This window comes from Penicillium angulare (genome assembly GCF_028827245.1).
Source record: "Penicillium angulare strain IBT 27051 chromosome Unknown utg000007l_segment0_segment0, whole genome shotgun sequence".
Lineage (NCBI taxonomy): Eukaryota > Fungi > Ascomycota > Eurotiomycetes > Eurotiales > Aspergillaceae > Penicillium > Penicillium angulare.
Genome location: NW_026623166.1, coordinates 2,691,609 through 2,711,021, shown reverse-complemented (window position 1 = coordinate 2,711,021; position 19,413 = coordinate 2,691,609). Strand labels below are relative to the sequence as shown.

The 19,413-nt window shown below is 47.7% G+C and overlaps 10 protein-coding genes across 10 annotated transcripts; 4 read left to right on the top strand and 6 right to left on the bottom strand.

Annotated features, from left to right (window-relative positions):
• Positions 1-502: 502 nt before the first annotated feature.
• N7478_010295 (uncharacterized protein) lies at positions 503-1,041 on the top strand (the record flags this gene model as incomplete). The annotated part of the gene is made up of 2 exons (XM_056926509.1): positions 503-668; positions 725-1,041. The coding sequence occupies 2 exons, from the start codon at positions 503-505 to the stop codon at positions 1,039-1,041; spliced, it is 483 nt and encodes a 160-aa protein (XP_056775879.1).
• Positions 1,042-1,413: 372 nt separating this feature from the next.
• N7478_010294 (uncharacterized protein) lies at positions 1,414-1,877 on the bottom strand (the record flags this gene model as incomplete). Its single annotated transcript, XM_056926508.1, has 2 exons — positions 1,414-1,596; positions 1,650-1,877. The coding sequence occupies 2 exons, from the start codon at positions 1,875-1,877 to the stop codon at positions 1,414-1,416; spliced, it is 411 nt and encodes a 136-aa protein (XP_056775878.1).
• Positions 1,878-2,766: 889 nt separating this feature from the next.
• N7478_010293 (uncharacterized protein) lies at positions 2,767-3,141 on the bottom strand (the record flags this gene model as incomplete). Its single annotated transcript, XM_056926507.1, has 1 exon — positions 2,767-3,141. One exon carries the CDS (start codon positions 3,139-3,141, stop codon positions 2,767-2,769), a length of 375 nt encoding a protein of 124 aa, XP_056775877.1.
• A 347-nt stretch (positions 3,142-3,488) lies between these two features.
• On the top strand, positions 3,489-4,181 carry N7478_010292 (uncharacterized protein; the record flags this gene model as incomplete). The annotated part of the gene is made up of 1 exon (XM_056926506.1): positions 3,489-4,181. One exon carries the CDS (start codon positions 3,489-3,491, stop codon positions 4,179-4,181), a length of 693 nt encoding a protein of 230 aa, XP_056775876.1.
• Positions 4,182-4,749: 568 nt separating this feature from the next.
• Positions 4,750-5,028, bottom strand: N7478_010291 (uncharacterized protein; the record flags this gene model as incomplete). Its single annotated transcript, XM_056926505.1, has 1 exon — positions 4,750-5,028. One exon carries the CDS (start codon positions 5,026-5,028, stop codon positions 4,750-4,752), a length of 279 nt encoding a protein of 92 aa, XP_056775875.1.
• Positions 5,029-7,449: 2,421 nt separating this feature from the next.
• On the top strand, positions 7,450-7,845 carry N7478_010290 (uncharacterized protein; the record flags this gene model as incomplete). Its single annotated transcript, XM_056926504.1, has 1 exon — positions 7,450-7,845. One exon carries the CDS (start codon positions 7,450-7,452, stop codon positions 7,843-7,845), a length of 396 nt encoding a protein of 131 aa, XP_056775874.1.
• Positions 7,846-8,186: 341 nt separating this feature from the next.
• N7478_010289 (uncharacterized protein) lies at positions 8,187-12,557 on the top strand (the record flags this gene model as incomplete). Its single annotated transcript, XM_056926503.1, has 3 exons — positions 8,187-8,577; positions 8,780-11,232; positions 11,688-12,557. 3 exons carry the CDS (start codon positions 8,187-8,189, stop codon positions 12,555-12,557), a joined length of 3,714 nt encoding a protein of 1,237 aa, XP_056775873.1.
• A 475-nt stretch (positions 12,558-13,032) lies between these two features.
• On the bottom strand, positions 13,033-15,298 carry N7478_010288 (glycosyltransferase family 2 protein; the record flags this gene model as incomplete). Its single annotated transcript, XM_056926502.1, has 4 exons — positions 13,033-13,266; positions 13,329-13,517; positions 13,574-14,474; positions 14,568-15,298. 4 exons carry the CDS (start codon positions 15,296-15,298, stop codon positions 13,033-13,035), a joined length of 2,055 nt encoding a protein of 684 aa, XP_056775872.1.
• A 658-nt stretch (positions 15,299-15,956) lies between these two features.
• N7478_010287 (uncharacterized protein) lies at positions 15,957-16,770 on the bottom strand (the record flags this gene model as incomplete). Its single annotated transcript, XM_056926501.1, has 2 exons — positions 15,957-16,598; positions 16,720-16,770. The coding sequence occupies 2 exons, from the start codon at positions 16,768-16,770 to the stop codon at positions 15,957-15,959; spliced, it is 693 nt and encodes a 230-aa protein (XP_056775871.1).
• A 418-nt stretch (positions 16,771-17,188) lies between these two features.
• N7478_010286 (uncharacterized protein) lies at positions 17,189-17,545 on the bottom strand (the record flags this gene model as incomplete). Its single annotated transcript, XM_056926500.1, has 1 exon — positions 17,189-17,545. One exon carries the CDS (start codon positions 17,543-17,545, stop codon positions 17,189-17,191), a length of 357 nt encoding a protein of 118 aa, XP_056775870.1.
• Positions 17,546-19,413: the final 1,868 nt, after the last annotated feature.

The window sequence follows — 19,413 nt, the reverse complement described above, 5'->3', positions numbered from 1 at the left end:
CCAATACCGCAATATTGCCGGACCCTAGGTACGATTATCTCATGATAAGAATACAATAGCGCCTGCCAGCCAATTTAACTTGTAGGTAAGCCTGATTCTAGTATCTCTAGATTAAAAGAATGGAGAACAAAACCTTTGATATCTTCTGACCCACTCAATAGGGTTCGGAAAAACAGTGGACATGAGGTGAATGAAGATAGTGAGCTCAGCAATTGGAGCGCAAAAAACAAACATGACTTCTGACCTCGTGAGCAATATTCCATGGGGCCTTAGTCTGCAAATCAAGCACAATATTTAGAAATCTGGAGGCAAGGAATGTTGATATATTGATGCCAGATAGAAGATGAGGCTCCAGCGATCGGGTCAAAATTGCGGGTTGAACTGGAAGTTGGGAACACGCCATTAATCATGTTAGGCCTTCCAAGTCTCGTAGCCTGTATTACCTGAAGAGAACATAAAAGCGAGCATCGCACATTCAGTCTTACCCATCAAGTCTAGCACCATGCGTTTCGTTCCTTATCTCTTCACTGTCGGCTTACCCCTGACCCTTGCGGGCCGATTTCAGCTTTACGATGTCGATGGAAAATGCCGTATCTATTCAGTTGACAACTGGGATTGTACGGGCACCTCGGATCCAATTGGGAATCTCAAAGGAAAAACATGTGACTGTGAGAAAGCATCCCCATGCATCCTGGATTATTGCTAATAAGCCACTCGCCAACAGTGAAATCAGGAGTGGCGGACGGGCCGCGCTTCATGAACGTCTCGATCTGTGGCCATGATGCCGGGAACAGAAGCTCGGTCGCGACCGTTCAACTCGATGATACTGGTCTGATACGGTTCCAAAACCTGCAAGGCCAGACGGCCAGTTGTACAATCGACGCTTCTCTCCAAGTCGGGAGTGAGTGCACAGTTGGCCGAAACACCACCGAGAGAGTGACGACCACTTCGTCCACCACTCGAACTCTGGCCGTTGTGCGTCCTACGGAAATTCCATCCCCGACTCAAAAAAACACGACCGGACTAGCGACGGACTGCTGATGCATCCTCTGCTTTAAGTGGACCTGCGAAATATTTTGCTGTCAAATTTGTGGCTTTGCTCATGAGACTCAAATCTTTTCTCGCCCTCAAGTTGTTGCTCCCAACGTTTAAATGGGCCTTGCCAGATTGAAAATTGAATAACGAAATTAGTTTCTACGATATCAACCGAGCGCTCTGACCCATTGAATGGTGAGTATATATCTGTAATAAGCCCTGGTAGCGACGATCAAATAGCTTCAAATCGTTCCCGGCTCCTGACAACATATCTAAATGGACAACAATTGGTATTTTGCTGATATATACTCTAATCGACGGGACATCATCTGTCTCATGGAAAGCATCTGCGAATGAAACGAGCCTAGCTACTCGGCTCTAAATATGAACAACTTCTTTCACGGCCACTTGTTTCAATGGGATACTCGTCCCAATGGAGTGCTCCTTTCGGGGTGGCTCTTCCTCCCAAGACCCCCACAGCACCAAGTAGTTGAGAGTGTATGATCCCTCCTCTTTGACGCGACGTACGGCAATAGCTTTGATTGGCCATAATTGGCCAAGCTAAAAAGAGGTCAGTTTCGGTCATGCGGAACTGGAATAGATGGTTGTCTTACCTCCTCGTTCTGCCCACTGGACCAGTCCCGCCCGGTCGAGTCTGGCACGCTCGACGAGTATTCAGTGGTAGCTTCATCGGAAATGACAAAGTCATAGTCATCGGTATTTTCGGATGGAGCATTTTCGTTCGTTGACTGCGAAGACGATTCATCGGCGGTGACAAGTTCTTCGGGGTAGTCCGGCCAAGACAAGGTGGTCAAAAGTTCGTTTTTCGGATGCATAGCCATTGGTAGGATGAGAGTTGGGATGAAAGTTGAGGAAAATGAAATGAATAGTGATAGAGACTGGTAGCCTGGGCCCTTTATAAACGTAGAATATCGGTATTGGTGGCCCGCCTTTTTGGACTGAATTTTTCTTGTGGTTGGAAATGGTTGTTGGTTTACCGAATGCATCTGTTCGCTGAGCGGCTGTTCGCTGAGCGCCTGTTTACTGAACGCCTGTTTACTGAACGCCTGTTTACTGAACGCCTGTTTACTGAACGCCTGTTTACCGAATGCCTGTTTTCTGAACGCCTGTTTACCGAATGTCTGTTTACTGAATGCCTGTTTACCGAATGTCTGTTTACTGAATGCCTGTTTACTGAACGCCTGTTTACTGAATGCCTGTTTACCGAATGCCTGTTTACTGAATGCCTGTTTACTGAATGTCTGTTTACTGAATGCCTGTTTACCGAATGCCTGTTTACCGAATGCCTGTTTACTGAACGCCTCTTTACTGAACGTCTATTTACTGAATGCCTGTTTACTGAATGCCTGTTTACTACTGGCTTTTTCACTGCTCGCATCTGTTTAAACAAGACATTCTAGTGGATTCAAATAGATAGCTCGTGTGCATTTCATTGGGTTTATCAATTGGATGGCTCATTCCCAAGCAAAAGATAAGCCAATACCAATCAATTGCTCAATCTATGGGTAGCAGCCACAGAGCAGGAAAAGAACCCTATCCCTCTCTGAAACTTCTTGAAACCGACGCACTCCAAGCTGAGTGATGATTCGAGGATTAAAGAGCATGAATACATTGCACTGCATTTCAGAGCATATTTCTCTACCATACATAATGATCGAGTCTCCTGCCACCGTTGTCTCCTGCATCAATACCTGCAATATTTCAAAAACCTCAAGGCAGGGACTCGCAATCAAAATCGGCTGCGTGAGCAGTTAGAGCTCTCTGGTCAATGATCATTCGTATGATGGGCTCTAGCTGTTGGTGAACGGAGCATGACATATGAAGTGGACATAGTTCCTCGCATGCTTCCTGGGCTCTGTCCACGCGCGTAGTCAGCTGGCATGTCTTTTCTTGTAGCCGGAAGATTTTCGTATAGATGGGAGTCATGGACTCCTGTGTCTGCGACTCGAAAAGCTCGTCAAGTACCATGATCATGTCTGCCGTGCTCTCTTGCAGTATTTTGAGTGCTTTGTAACATTCGCGGAGGTAGCGATTCTCGATTTGCTGCTGACCAATTTCTTGCGATAACTCAATGAGCTGTTGCATATTGCAGGGCTTATTATATGCAAAAAGCAAGATGATGCGGAGAATGAAATTAGTCACTGGACAGTTGGGGTTGACTCTATTACTGAGTTCAAGTTTCTATGCGCCTGAGATATAGTCAGTCAATACAAATATCCAAAGCCTCCCGTCAAGTTGAGTGGTTCATCCACCAACTCTAGCACACATGCTCACTCAACGGAGCGTTTTCTGCGTTTAGTTGGTGGGTCACCGTTCCGCGGAGATCAACGCTTGAGATGAGCACCGAATGCAGTGAGAAAGATTTCGAGCCTATATATTGAGACCCAGTCCGCCGTCTTCCTTCTCAAAGCAAGTCTCCTCCTCACTCCCCAATGAATACCAATCGCCTTCCCAGCTGCCTTTGCGGCGCCATCATCGCCAGTGTTGGCTTCCTCTATTTCTTGGTCTACGCAGTTCAGTTCCTTCTCTTCCATCTGCCGACCTCCCTGGATCTGGTACCCACAGCTGTGCTTGTCCTTCTCTTCGCTGTCAGCATTGCATCCTGCTATCTGTATGCAGCTCTGAGCTATGTGATTGAGATCATCACAGACGAGCCACTGGCAAGTGAGAGTGGTCTTATCAAGCTCGCGGGGACTATCTCAATATGGGCTACTGCCCTGCCTGCAGCGGGTTTCCTCCTACCAATTTGGTCTTGGACACAGCTCGGCTATCTTGTTGGCTTGACAGCAGTTGCACTAGGTCATCTTCAAGTGAGAAATAGACAGTCGACGCCGCGTTCCGGTACTTCTCTTGATATCCTGTCCATCATCATGCTAGCGCTGATGCCAACAATGCATGCTCTTGCAGGGCCAGCGTCGTTCCCGACCCCCCTCGCTACTGCATTTGTGAAGTTGTTGGCAAGCAACATACTCGGGCTAGTCATCTACATGTTGCAGCCATTGGAGGCTTTAGGAGTTCCACATCATTGGGGGCCTAGCTTTCATGCGATGTGCTTGATGACCACCTTGGCGCTCATTGTTTATTCGCACGAGGTGATGCAAGTGCTGATTGCACGAATGGCTTAATTGGGAGCTATCGTAGCCTCTTGCATCTAGCCATTCAGCCTACATCTGCGCGAAAAGGAACCGTCTTTCATCAATTGTGACTGAGGGGCCGCTGCCACTGTGAGTTGCGGGTTGGCTTTGGAGTATGCTGCTGGACGGAAAGCTAGGAAGTGTATGAAGAGAAAAATTGCAAGGATGTGTATAAGATATGTTTCCTCGTTATTGAATTTGTTTAGATTTCTCATTTTCGTTGTGGGTCAAAAATCTTTAGTTAAATGGAAGAAGGGACTGTTTACGTATTTCAACGTGAATATCATGGGTCGCTACAGCCAGGCACACGTCTATATTATTCATTCTCAATTGCAAGACCTCAAGACAGTCGCACTTCCATTCAAAGCAGGCTTGTGTAAGATACATAAATCAATGTAGACAGGCACGAAGGAGTTCATACCGAGACAGCGGCTTCTTTTGTATATCGCAGGCCTGGGAAAAAAGTCACCAAGAGTCTGAGTCTGGCAGCTGAAGCCAGACAAATTGAGTTGCATCGAGCGACCGTACGGGTAAAATCTCCAGATGCACTGCGAGAGACCTAGCACACTCGGTGTGGCATCGGGCGAAGTCGGAGCATCCAATCGACTCGAGTCGCCTCGCAGTCAGCGGCATTACGGCTGAGCAAATGCCGACGGCGGCGATGTGTCTCTGTCTTTTGAGGGCAGGGAATGCTTTGCTTTGCTACTCGGCGTCCAATTCTTTCGCTGAAACGCAACTTTATCTTAATGCGAGAGTGGTCGGAAGGCTTCTTCCCAGGCGGAACTGGCTGGAGGGGCCGTGCGGTATGACGGGAACTGTAGGAGATTCTGGCGACCATGTTGAATTGTTTTGGCTGGTTGAGACGGTGGGTGGTGCTTCTCTGGAGAGTTACCCGTCGAAAGAGTGTAGAGTCCACTTGATGGACAAAATTTCAGAATGAGCAGCGGAACTGCAGTTAATATATATCCATAAAGAATCAGCCATACTCCTCATCCAACCTGGCGAGGTCACTTTTGTTACTGCCATCAAATATTGGTGAGAGACTTTATTGCAGATTTAGGCACATTGTATTGAAGGAATCTACTCTTAAGCAATATGAACACCTCATGAAAGGCCAGCTAACGAGCATCAACTTCTTTAGCAGTCTAAAACCGGCGGCCGCCAAAGTCACACCCGTACGCGCTGGATATTCCTCGTCAACGACATCGCGCTGCACGTATGCTAACTGCCAGTTGCTTTTCGATATATTGAGAGCCCTGTCTACTTATTTCAGTGGAATTCATCTTATTGATGATTTTTAAACTTCAGGCATCTCTGCAGATTACCATTACAAGAACAGAATATTTGAGCGAAAGAAAGGACGATTATGAATTTTATTTCTTGGCCTTGGAGTGATACCCAGTTGAAAGAGTACTCAGAATCTGCTGCTTCAACGAAGGCTATGCGCATAAACAAAACTTTGCTCATTCTCCCACAATATCATTGCAGCCAAGGCCCTTTCAGGCAGTATTTATCCGCAGTATCAGCAGACCTATCGGCAAGACTACCAGTCTCCAAGGGCCAATTGCCATCAAAATATTTGACATGGCATGTGAGCCGATATTTCGAATCAATCAGACGACTGTCTTTTGGGCTTTTGGATGCGCTTTAGCTGAAACCTGAGTGAAGTTACAGAAAATCGTATTTGATTGATGTCTAGTCACGCCATTAAATCACTGAATTTATTTAAGTTGTTCATTTCCATTATATTAGGCTTGCGAGAAGGTGTGGACTTAAGAGTTCATCAAATACTCAACTAGTCCTTCTCGTACTCTTTCATTGTAGTAGACCTTATTTAGCATTGTCAAGAACATCTCTAAGTTTCGATAATGATGATGAGTCTTATATCAAAACTCAATTCTTGATATTTCCTGTATCTCGGGTAGACACAATTAACCACAACCAGTGGCTCGGCCAACCTATTGAAAGATCTGCCATAAGGACTCGGCGGTGCGGCCAGCAAAATTCTTCGTGGGCTGATTTTTAGACTTCCCTGGCTAGAATGGCTCTTTCCAAATTGAAAGGCGCCCCGCAAGCCCGCATCTCGTGCAAGCTGCCATATCAGGCAGCAACTCCGGTGTGGATCCACGGGTGGCCCCGTCTTCCGTGGGGGCGTGAATCAAACAACCGTGGAGCAAATCGAATCCAAGATTCAGATGTTGGTTCGATGATCATCGGCCCATTAGGCTATTTCGAATTTATCCAAACGGGGACACCAAGGTCCGCTTGGTCGGGCCTCGGCTAAATGACTTAAGTGGAGTTATCGAGATGCCATTCCAAATAAAAAGCGATTCAGGTGAAGAGAAGAGGGGAACCTTGCTTGGGGGCCGTTTCGTGACAGATCAATTCAATTCAGTATGCGCCGCAGTCAACGCTGAAAAGGCCGATGCGGAGGTTAGGCCAAGCTCGCGCTAGTTCCACCCCAATTGCCTGCGTGGTGATTCTTCACTTGAAAACAGCCCGCACGATACGCTCCACTGTTATGCACGTCAGCACCGGAGATAAACCAACCATCAAGACATTTGACTTGATCAAACATGGCAAATGGCCGATCCTGCAGACAAACACAGTGTTTCCGCCCCCTCCTTGTGATAAAAAAAGCTACTGTGGTTGTTCACCATTGATGCTAGCCTCCGATCAATATCTTTTCAAGCGGAATGACATGACCATCTGCCTGCCGCTAGCGGGCTGTCTGTCTCGCATCCCATTCTATCTAAGTGAGGCCAAATCTCACATCAACCCATCACTTGAAGATTGAAGGTGACAAACATCCCAAATTTGACTCACTTTTCAGCGAATATTGTCGTACCTCGTTACGATTTCTTCCCGCTCTGTCTTACACCATGTCTTCATCCGCTTCCTTACCGCATTCCGCGGTGCACGATGACATTTCCGGAGGCATCAGGGCTTTCTTCATTGTTGTCACTATCGTTACAGCCCTTGCTATCTCGCTTCGTTTCTAGTCGCGATTCACCCGCAACAATGCGGCACGCGGCGCGGGCAGACATACTCAGCGTCTGTGGTGGGATGATTGGGCTGCTTTAGCAGCAGTGGTAAGTGATTTTGTAATTGATCTTTTTCTCTCCCCAAGAAAAAAAATGAAAGAGACGAGAAGAGAAGAGAATGAAGAGGAAGAAACGCATACTACGAGCTATGCAAAGTGCTAACTTCATTTTAATGGTAGCCCTCGATCCTCGCTCTATGTGGACTGGCATTTGCCATGGGCCATTATGGCCTCGGTCGCCACGCCCAGTTTGTCGAGGCAAAGGATCTGCTCATCTTCCTCAGATTGTTATATGCAGTATACTACGTCTACGATATCGGCCTCTTTTTCACCAAGGTCTCGGCCTTGCTCCTCCTCTCGCGCATCTTTCCGTGGCACGCAAACGCCAAATGGTTCAACTACACACTTATCGCTACCCACTGCCTCAACTGCGCATGGTTGGCCGGCATCATCTTTGGCACCATATTCATGTGCACTCCCGTCCAGAAGGGCTGGGGGCACCATATTCATGTGCACTCCCGTCCAGAAGGGCTGGGATTCTTTGTTACCTGGACACTGCGGCACGGCCCAGCACCTTTGGCTTGGAAGCGCAATTCCCAGTGTCATCATTGACTTAATTATATTGGTGTTGCCCCTACCAAAGATCTGGAGCTTGGAAATGGCTGCGAGACGCAGAATGACTATCATCGGCGTCTTTGTACTTGGCTACAGGTAAAGCGTTGAATAGCGCCAATGATTATCGCGACATGCGGCTAACAAAGAACAAACAGTGTCATCGTCGTTTCCATCGGTCGACTCATTACAGTTTTGCTAACTGGTAATAGCTTGAACTCCGATATTACCTGTATGTCAAAAGTCTCCGATATATGATACTCTGGTCTGCGTCTAATATTTCCTTGATAGGGACCGTCGTCCATCTGGCCTACTGGGTTGGTGCCGAGGCGCCCGTCACCATGCTGTGTATTTGTCTACCGCCCATGGCTGTGCTGGGCCGCCACCTGGCCAACAACTACTTTTTCAAACTCCCTAGCAAAGTTCAATCTCTGTTCAGCTCCAACAAGAGCAACGGCACATCGGCATCACAAAGCTACTCTGCACCAGACTCGCAAATTCAAAACATTGCGATGCCATCAGTCTCATTAAATAAGACCGCTGATAATGATGGCCACAGCCTGGAGTCACAAGAGAGCTCTACTCGTTTATTTCCCCGTGAAGACGAAAATTACTACGCTGGCGCTAGAGCAGATGTATCTTACCGTCGCTCGGATCTGCACGGTACAACCCCGCCTCCCAATTCTGGCGATGCTACCATTCGTGTAGATAGTGTTGTGACTGTCACGGACCGTTTGAGAAAATAGTTTGAGTTTGAAGACCGCAGTCACTATCAATTCCGAAATTTATTACATTTGAATGTTCAAATGTTCTTGTTTCTTGATTCATTTCTTTGTTTTGACAGTAATCGCACATTAACATATGGTGCTTCGATGGCTTCAGGGATAGCTATGTTCAAATGTTATTGTCAAAACCTTGCAACCTTACTACCTAGGTACATTGCCTGCGCTCACTGAGACCATTGGCTCGGTTTTTGATCGAGTCAAGTCTGCGAACAGAGTGGTCCGTCTCTACGCCGAAGTGGCTTTGCATCTTGTCGACTTCGTCAGGGGCATTGCAACGCCCCTAGAGCTTCTCATGCAGACTGGCCTTCTGAGAGAATACTACGACGAGTTGATGACCTACAGATGCATGAAGCAAACGACAAGCTTTGTCGATCTGCTCGCCCACCAAAATGGTGGCATGAAAATCTTAGAAGTCGGTGGAGGCACTGCAGCTGCAACTCGCCATCTGGTCAAAGCACTGTCTATGATTGGCCCTCATGGCGTGATAGAATTATCCAACGCTTCCGGAACCCTTCGATGCGACCAGTACTGCTTTACAGACGTGTCGTCTACATTTTTGGAAAAGGCACGGGAAGAGTTCCCTGATCATCAGTCTCAAATGGTGTTTCAAACCCTTGACATCGAGAAGGACTTTTCTGATCAGGGAATTTCCGACAGGACGTATGATCTTGTCGTGGCAGATGCCGTGCTTCACATCACCGCCGATCTGGAAAATACGTTCCGCAATGTCAGAAAGTCAATGAAAACCGGTGGCAAGTTGATACTGACAGAGTTCCTCCAGCCTGATGGGTGGGCTCTGGGCTTTATTTTTGGACTTTTCCCTGGATGGTGGGTTGGACCTGAAGCTGATCGCCCGCTATCACTGTTGAGTGCGGAAGGGTGGGGTCAGGTTCTGCAACACTGTGGTTTTTCAGGTGTCGATATGGTATTCAAGGATTTCGATGGCTCCGCTCCTCAGCTTGGCTGTGTTATTTCTACCGCTGTGGACGTGCCGTCGTCCATCCCTCGAACTCTTGCGTCGCCAACGTACTATAGTGGTATCATTGTCAACCTGAACGCTTTCCCCCAACAACAGTCTCTCGCCGCATCTCTTGTTACATCATTGCAAGACATGTTTACCGAGCCTCTTGAAATCGTGGATGCAAACATCCTTACAGCATCGACGAGTCGCACCACCAGCTCAAACGGTCTTTGCATTGCTTTGGTTGGCTATGGTGCATCATTCCTCGCCTCAATGTCAGAGCAGGATTGGACGGTTCTGAAATTACTTTCTCAGACGTGGTCTGGAGTTTTGTGGGTCTTGGTAGGTGGTGGAGACTCAGCTGCACCAGAATATGGGCTGATGGATGGTCTCTTGAGAACATTGCGAGCGGAGAACTATAGTCTACATCTCGTCTCTATCGCCCTCGACATCAATCTCGACGGCAGCGCTGGCCATATACGTCATCTCAAGCAGATTACACGAGAGATGCTGTTCCGAAAGCCGTCTCAAAAATACGAACAAGAGTACATCGAGATTGATGGTTGCCTGCATACTCGCCGTCTTGTTGAGGCGAAATACCTGGAATGCGATATGGAATCCAAAATCTTGCCCTGGCAAATGACTTCTACGAATGTCACTGATGCCACTTTCAAGCTATCAGCGGCTTGCCCTGAAGATAAAAATGGCATTCCATACCTCGTCAAGATATCCGCTCCCGTTGTTGACAATGCGTTGTCAATCACCGTCAGAGCTATCTCACTGCAATATCAAGACCAGTTGGCCGCCCGGGGCTTGGCTCCAAAAGGCACTCAGCTTAGTAGCTTCTGCAGCGGAATCGTAACAGGCACACCATCTGGGTCCAGTTTTGCGCAAGGAGATATGGTCTTTGCGGTTCACAAGAACTGTTTCCGCTCCGCTGCTGCCGTTCAGCCATCATCTGCTGTTAAGCTACCATATGGATTATCCACTGAAGATGCGTGCTGGGCTATTCCCCCTCTCCTGACAGCTAATCATGGTTTGTTGGATATTGGTCGAATCCGAAACCGCGATTCTGTTTTGGTTATGGATGGTTGCAGCATTCTGGGACAAGCTGCAGTAGGCTTGCTTCTGAACGAGGGTGTTTCGGAAATATGGTTGACAGCAAACAGCAATGAAGATTGCCAGTGGGCTTCTGAGAGATTCAATATCCCAGAACAACGCATCATACCGACGTCTGCTGTGGGAAGCACCTTTTCATCCATACAGTCAGAGCCTCAGTCCAGGTTTGATATTGTGTTCGCCACAACCTCGGTCGCCAATGAACTGGGAGAACAGACTTTCAGGAGCATGATGCGGGAGAATGGGCGAGTGGTGCTCGTTTCCAACGATGACTCCCATTCCGCATTCCAGTTTGGCTCTTCTTCTCTCAACGTTTGTTTCCTTGCTAGTGATAACACTCAGGTGTTGCAGGAGTCTCTGGAATATGCGGTTTCCACGCCCATTTTGGAGTCACTTCTGAATGCACGAGAGCGGGTCTCCATGTTTCGAATTTCGCAGCTGGACGAAGTCATGGCGTTTTTAAAGCAGTCAGGAAGTTCCGATGCCGCTGTAGTACGCCTGTTTGAGTCGGACGCGATCAACGTGAGTGTACCCCAATTTGAAGCAAAGCATATCTTGCTCGTTGGGACATACGACATGTATTAACATATCTTTCAGGTTCGCGTCACGCAGGACTATCGACTACATTGACTGAAATGCTACATACGTCATCTCAGGGGGCCTTGGAGGCGTTGGCCGATCGATAGCAAGATGGCTCGTTGATAATGGCGCTAGATATCTTATTCTTTTGTCAAGATCCGGCCCCAAGACAAACGAGGCACAGTCTTTGGCATTACAATTCCAAGGTCACGGTGTTCAATGCGAAATGCCCGCCTGTGATGTCACGAATCCCAGTGCATTGCGAGCGCTACTCAACAAGTATGCAGACACCATGCCACCAATCAAGGGATGTATCCAAGCCGCCATGGTCATGCAGGGAAGATTAAGTCAATGGAAGACTCTACGCTTTATGGAATCCATGCTAACAAGTTGATTAGGAGGGAATATTTTCCGAACTATTACTCTCTAGTTGGCAAAGTACATTACAGCCAAAGCTACAAGGATCATGGAACCTCCATGCCATGCTTCCATCAGATATGGACTTCTTCATCATGCTGTCATCCGTCATGGGCATTTTGGGAACCGGCTCCCTAGCACCATACAATGCCGGAAACACTTATCAAGATTCTCTGGCGCGCTATCGAGTCTCTCAGGGCCAGCGAGCCATCTCTTTCAATCTTGGCGCTATACCCGACGCAGGCTATCTCGTTGCCAATGCCGAGTACGCAAGCGGACGACGACAAATTCACGAAACAGCCAAATATACTCCGACTTGCATCCGCGATATTGTTGCATTGCTCGAAATATTCTGCGATCCATCCAGTAAATTGGCCACGCACCCAACCACCTGCCATCCCATTGTCGGCCTTCGTCCACCATCCCACTGGGGGCATCTTGAAGAAATATCTTTTGTGTTGAGTCAGCCATTCTGGCAGCACATGCATCACATTCCACTGCCAGCTGGTGAGGCTGAGGGTGTGGACAATGCACACGGTTTAAAGCCGGGCAAACAAGCGAAGGATGTCGTTGCCAAATTTGTGGCCGCCACATCAGTCAATGAGAGCACGGAGATCGTCAGTGAAGCACCCGTTGCCCGTATCACAGGGCTATTGGGCGTGGCAGAAGGTCAACTTGATTTGCACCGGCCCATGCATTCTTATGGACTTGACTCGCTATGCGCGATTGAGGTTCGTAACTGGATTGGCAAGACATTTGGTGTTGATGTGCCTGTCTTCATGATTTTGGGAGGGATCACTTTTGAAGGCGCTGCTAATGCTATTGTTCATCAGTTTCAATCGCAAAAGTAGCACACGGGATCCAGAAAAGCGGTGACATCTGGACTTTTTAGCGCGTTGTAATGCGACTGGGTCTATACCATGCACCCGACCGGAACGCAATCCGCAAAGGACAATGTAACACAAGTCAACCTAACATTCGTTGGCATCAACAAAAATGAGGCATATGAAGCAGAGTCAGTGATTGGCTTCGTTTCTAAGACCTGGTTATGGTTATGGGTATTTTAAAGGTGATGTGTACACCAAGGCTGTTGTGCCACGAACCTTCTGGTAGTATATCTGTGGACAACGCGAGCCCCTTGTTCCTTGTAATCCAGGAAAAGCAAGGGTCGATTGGTAAGACTGTCTATTTAAATGAATCATTATTCAACTCGATGATCGCTGAGCGATACGGCATTGCTATTACTACGCTATCCGTACATGTAGACGCAGTGTGTACCACTTCCCGAAAACGAACTTCTAGCCCCGGCAAAGGAATTCTCGAAGCTCAGCTGCTGCCTGCTTCACGTACACCAACCTTCCTGGCCGTCATACTTCTACTCAGTCCCCTGAGCTCTCCTTGTCGATTCTGTGTCATCTTCTCCAGTTTCAACACCATCCCGACCGCCTTGTGATCTTCCGTGAGCTTAGGGTGTCGCCTTGCGAAATACCGGGCATATTTGAATAGCGACCAGTAGCAGCTGGTGACGTTCGTAAGGACAACGAACACTTTGTAGGGTATCTAGCTCACGCTGTCATCAGCGGGACCCTAGAGATCCCTGCAAAGGGAAAGCCTGAACCTACATGGTACCACAGGACTTCCCATCTGACGCGCTCATTTTTCAATCGCAGATGGACTTCGTTAAATATGATGGTATTGAGCATATATAGCCCTAATGTTGCCGCTAGCATTATGATGCAGAACCCTGGTCGAACAAGAAGTGAAACAGGTAGTATGAAAGGAAAGAGCAAGTATAAGACGGTCTCATACACCTATTAATTCCGAGAAATGAGTAATCAGCAAGCCCTGAAAATAGCTGGCTACGTACCTCCTGAAAAACGAAGAGCTTCGTTCCGGCCTCCCATTTACCCAACTTCCAGGACCCTAGAAGATATGACAAATTGTGCCACATTCCGTTGGTGGTAAAGAAGCCCCAGCGCAGGAATCGCTGTTTGAATACGGTCATCTCACCGAAGCCGCCCCTGCCGTGGCTGCGTTTGGCAAACAAAAGAGCAGATGGTGTGGTTGTCTCCACAAAGACAGCAGTGCACATCTGAATCCTGCCACCTAAGCGTCGGCAGCTATTGCCCAAGAACCAATCTTCACTGATATTAAATCCGGGATGGTGCTGAAAAACCTCTTTCAAAAAAGATCTCTCCCAAAGAGATACAGCCCCATGGGGAAAGGTGGCACTACCGATGTGTCCTGCAAAACTGCGCTGTAAACCAGCTAGCTTGTACTCGAGATCCTGAGCCTGTTGGCAATATGAACTCTTTGATGGATCGGTATTGACAGATTTGATTGGGTATCCAATACAGCGGACTGAATCGGTTAACCGAGACACGACAACTGGGAAATTGGCGGGTAGGATGCAGTCATCATCAATGAGGAGCGTGTAACGGAAGTTCTTGGCAGCATAGCAGCCGATGAATAAAGCGACAATCTTGGATCCGACAGGGCACCAGATATGATTGACCCCATTGGCTCGACATATTTCCTCGGTGTTGTCGAGAGGAGTTGAGGAGTTGCCGTTGGCGATCACATAGACATGCGAGGCGGGGAAGACTTTTAAAGCAGCTTTGAGAGTCTGACCAATAATAGGTCCAGACCTGTAGCACGGGATTAGGAGAGCAGTATCTGTGGCTTCCGGGATAATACGGCGCTGCTGGTAATAGTCCGGACCGAGGGCATCATTTTCGAAAGTCCTGAGGAGTGGCGTAAAGGAATAGCTGTGAAGACAAGAATGTAAGTATTCTAGCCAGGCTTTTGGCCTTGTGTATAATTAAAAAAGCTCACAGGTATCAACCTAAAGGTCAACTCACAAAACAAGCAAAGCGATCGCGATTGCCCAGCCACCTGAGAAGACAAACCTGCGTTGCATCAACCAATACAGCCAGCATACGGCCCCTTTCCACAAGGGAGTCCCTATAAGAACAAGATAAGCAAAAGCCGCAAGCGCTGTGTAAGCTCCGTACTCAATAAGTAGCCGGAGCCAATACTTGCGTTGGTGCTTGATATTGACTAAGCTGGTCCGGTCATACAGGCTCATCAGGCTGCTCTTCCGCGGCTTCGTAGCTGTACTGCTGGGCTGGTGGACAGGCAGGTGGGACAAGTGAGTACCGTTGTTAGGTAAGGTTCGCGAGTTGCTATCTTCAAAGTCTCTGTGTACTTCTCCAGGCTGTTCATGCTGGATTGACTTTCTCCAGTGGGGGCGGAGAGAGGTATTCCTGTCTCCAAGTGACTCGATACCACTTTGTCCTTCACCATCCAGGATAATTGGAATCCTTTCATCTGGTTCACCTTTTGCTGCTGGGGTTGATGTTGGTCGATGCCGCCCAGTGCCCACTTTGTAGAACCCATCGGGCGCCTTGCGTGTTGTAGGCTGCCTTTTTTTAGGAACGTGAATTTCTTCGACTTGGTTGTTGTGTTGATGGTAACGAGATGATCTCCTTGAAGCCTCTTGGCCCCAGCCGTCTTTAAGCGGGACTGAGGTCAGAAGAGATTCAGGAACGAATATCTCTTCGGCAATCAGCCCATCATTAATGAAACGCATGCTGTAGGAGATATCTGCGATCTGAGTTTCCCATGAGCATTGTCGTAGGTCCACGGCCTCAGAGATAAATGTCGGTGGTGTTAATCAAGCGGCTTGCGCTTGTTGTGATTTCCGAGGGTTTAACCCCTATTAGGTCGAAAAATGTAGGAGGATAAGGCCTCGTGAATATCACCGTCACCCTGCGTGTAAACAGCTTTCGAACATCTTTTGGGAAATCAAATGTACCAATCCAAAGGTACGAAGTAGTATTAAAACAATGCTACCTTGCGTTCACTGACTGACTACCTTCGTCATTGGATGGGAGCCGATACCGAGCAATGCTCGCTCATTCTTCATGCGCCATTGATACTCATTATACCGCACCCTTACTGATTGCGAGAATATTTGTTTACTCCATTCTCAAAGTACCGCGCTACCTCAGGGGACTTGTTCGCTAACAATTTACGCAAAAAGAAGGAGGAGGTTGGTGGGGGGGGGGGGGGGGGGGGGCAAAACCTGTCCTAACTTATTTCCCGGTCTTCCCGCCCACCCATTTTTATTTTTATTTTTATATTCATGAAGCATTTAAATATTCAACTTAAACCCTATCTGAACATCTATCAGCCTTATGACCAGGCGTTCCGCATAACTGCATTTATATTGCCGTCTGTTGGTGCCATTACCGGTCACCGAAGCCGTCTGTGTGGGTGCTGCGAAGGACACACCACCACCTTCTAAACCACCTAGTAGACCAATCAATGCCTTGCTCATGGGCTTCATAAACAAACATACCTCCAGTCTTCACTATCTCCTTCCTAGATAGCCTCTTTTTTCGTAGTTGTTTCTTATTGGTGGCCCGTAAATCCTTAATTTCTTTCTCTATTAAGATCATGCTTTGCATCACTTGCTCGCAGGCTTTGTATGCCTGGTTAATGACCTCTTTAGTAGGCGTTGGTGGGCATTTCGACCGGTATTTTAGTAGCTTTTTAGCTGATTTCGCATGCTTAGAAAGCTGGAGAATTGTTGTAGGTGTTTCAGGGCAATAAATGCTTGATTTGCTTGTAGGTCGTTCAGTGATAGGTGTCGGTGACCGAAGCTGAATGTTCAGCTTTAATAGCACTGGTCCTGCATCTAATGGGGCTAAACCAGTCGTTTTAAATGCATTCTGAATAGTCTTCGCCTGATATGCGTCTGCGCGGGCTTGTGGATATGCTTCGAGGAAATCAAACTTATCGATATGGTTGATTCCTATACGTGTCTGTTGGTCCACTAAGCGACCATATGATCGCTTTAGAACTGCAAAGCAGCCCACATCTAATGGCTATAATAGATGCGAATTATGCGGCAGCATACATATCGGTACAATATCATTTGCGGCGCATAAATGAACGAATTCAGGCGTAAGGTGGCTATTATGAGCATTAAAGATCAATAGCCTATACCGACCACGCGTATAGCTTGCGGTCACCGGAATAAAGAGTGATTGAAGCCATCGAAGGCTAATCTTATCAGATGTCCATCCAGTTGGGCTAACCTCGAAGCGCCAGCCCCTTAGTGTATCGTGAAACCAAGACTCAATATAGCGCTTACCTTTGAATATAACAAGCGGTAAAACCTAGCCTAAAGCATTGACTGTTTCCACTGCAGTCACCCATTCACGATTACCTAGTTGTAGAGTAGATCTACGGCCATGATATTTAGCTCTAGTGACCACCTTTGCGGCAGAAACTACGCCTATTGCGAAGTTTGTTTCTTCGAAGCTATAGATATTATCAGGCAGAATACCATAGCGCGATATAGTCTCTTCCACAAGCCGAAACCACCCACGAAGGACCCGTGGGTCTTCTTGCTCAGCCCTTTTATAGTCATATCGACGCGAGAAGCGTGTTTGGATCGCCGGCGTACGATTGATTAGTTTCCAGTCCAGTTCTTGCCGACACGGTCAGTGCCCCGCAATGCAAGCAGTAAATCAGCCATTTCACGCACTATACTAGGCCGAGGGGCTGCACCACGGTCGTCCATAGAGAGAATCCACTTCTTAAGCGTATCCTCTTCAAATTGAGTCAATTCATGACTATTTGCGTGGATATTGGTCTGCGAAACGCGGCCTGTGATGCGGTCGCGTAGTGTTGATCGCGAAATGCTATACGTACGCGCAGCGGCTGAAATAGAAGAGATTGTTTTATTCTGAATAGCCTCAATTGCTAGCTCGATCCTACCCTCTTGGTGAATAGAATCTTGCTTTGTTTTAGACCGAATTGGTGGCATGGTGGGTGATTAAAGTGGTGGGGGACAATTGGAGACGCGGAAGTTGAAAGGGGTGGCGACCCGCTTGTGAAATATGTCGAACTCCGCAGGAGAAGATTACCACCTTTCCTATTACAGATTGATGATTCAGCGCGTGCTTAGATCCGGTCTATTTTACTAGCGTCTATGCGTTTTATTCAACATCACATCATTTTTCATTCCTTAGGCATCAACTGCTGAATCAGCACACCCAACCCCCTTATTTTGCAAATCATCATGTATTTAGAAGAACACATCTCAAGTACTGTTCAATGATCCCATTGGTCTATCTCCGTACTAGTGCGTACAGCTTTCTTCGGAATCGACAGATCCTATATTACTGTTTTTGTATGTAAAGCGCACGTAGGCGTACGTATGGGCTATACAACTAGCCTGCACGAATCAGGCAGGATCGCTCAACTCGATCCAGCACTCAGAAACAAAAAACCCTCTTGCAATGGGATCCATGATTTACCAGTCCATACACGATTCGTTCCGATTCGACAGTTTATCATACTGCAAGACAAATTCTCTTTCCCAGTCAGCTGAGTGACGATAGATAATTCGCCGTATGGCCGCCTCATCATCAGGGAGCATTGCAGAGATGAATATGTAGTTCAATACCAAGAGGAGCTGATGGAAAGTCGGATGTGATTCTTCTAGTGCGAACATGGGACTTACAATTGGACTTTCCAACGGAGATGGCAGCAATGCCTGGTTCCATACATTAAAAACCTCTGATTGGCTCTAAGATCGTGCATGGGGTCGACTCACTGAGAGCTTCATCCTGGAATATGCCATGGTAGCGGGAGGACTTGCAGCAGACAAATGTTCAGGAGAGCGAGAATCAACATCGAAGGCTTGATTTTCATTCAATTCCGTAAGGGGAACCGTCTTTCAAGGACCATGAGCATCAGCCAAGTTCAAGTTGCCGCAGAGTTCGAGCTACTGACCGGTTCGTCTTGATCTGACGATGTCAGCCGAATCGATGGCGCTTGTAAGCTTCGGCAGCTTGTGTTATGAATGCGAGTCTCTTGGGACATTCCTCCAAGAAAGCCCTTGCACGTGCGTGATTCAATACTGCATCGTTGTCTGGCGATACGGCACGGCTCGCAAGATGCGCTCCGGTCCACATTCGCTAGATAGGAACAGAGGTCACCTTTACCACGCCTGATGCAGGCTTGGCATGAAGGAAGCTGACGACTGCATCGAATCTTTGCCGCTCGACACGACTCGCAGGCTCGAGTTGATGTGGGACCGCTCGAGGATGGCGAGCATCTTTGCGGACGCAACTTCGCTGGAAAGGTGGTATACATATGAAGTAGTACTGATGAAATGACTGTGGAAACACTTTGACGTTCAAGATTGTCACTGCTAGCCCTAAGGGAAGAACCGCCACTTTAAATGTTGATGAACGGACGTGCGAATGTCCACGAGCATAGCCTCGATTAGAGCTCACTAGAATACGCCAGCGGTGACGTGCCGCGTCACTCATCCATGCCACAAAGTAGCGTAATTCTAAACATCGAAGCAGTTCGGGGAACGTTGACTTGCTTCCCAGTAGCGACTGAGTTCCCAGAACCCCCTTTGAAGATCTCAGGATCGGCAATGCTAAATCATGACCCGAATTTACTCATTGGGTGATTCTTCCAGGGAGCCAAGGCTTCATTAGTTGAAGCAGATCCAAGTTGACGGCGGTCTTTCACACTTAGCCACCCCCCATCAATGCAGACTCCCTATGCAGTAATCAAATTGTGTGCCCCGAACGGCCAAGGAGATCATCTACCGTCGTAATTTGAAGGCAGAATTATAAAATATTGCTGAGCGAGGAATGCAGGTGGGTTCACTAC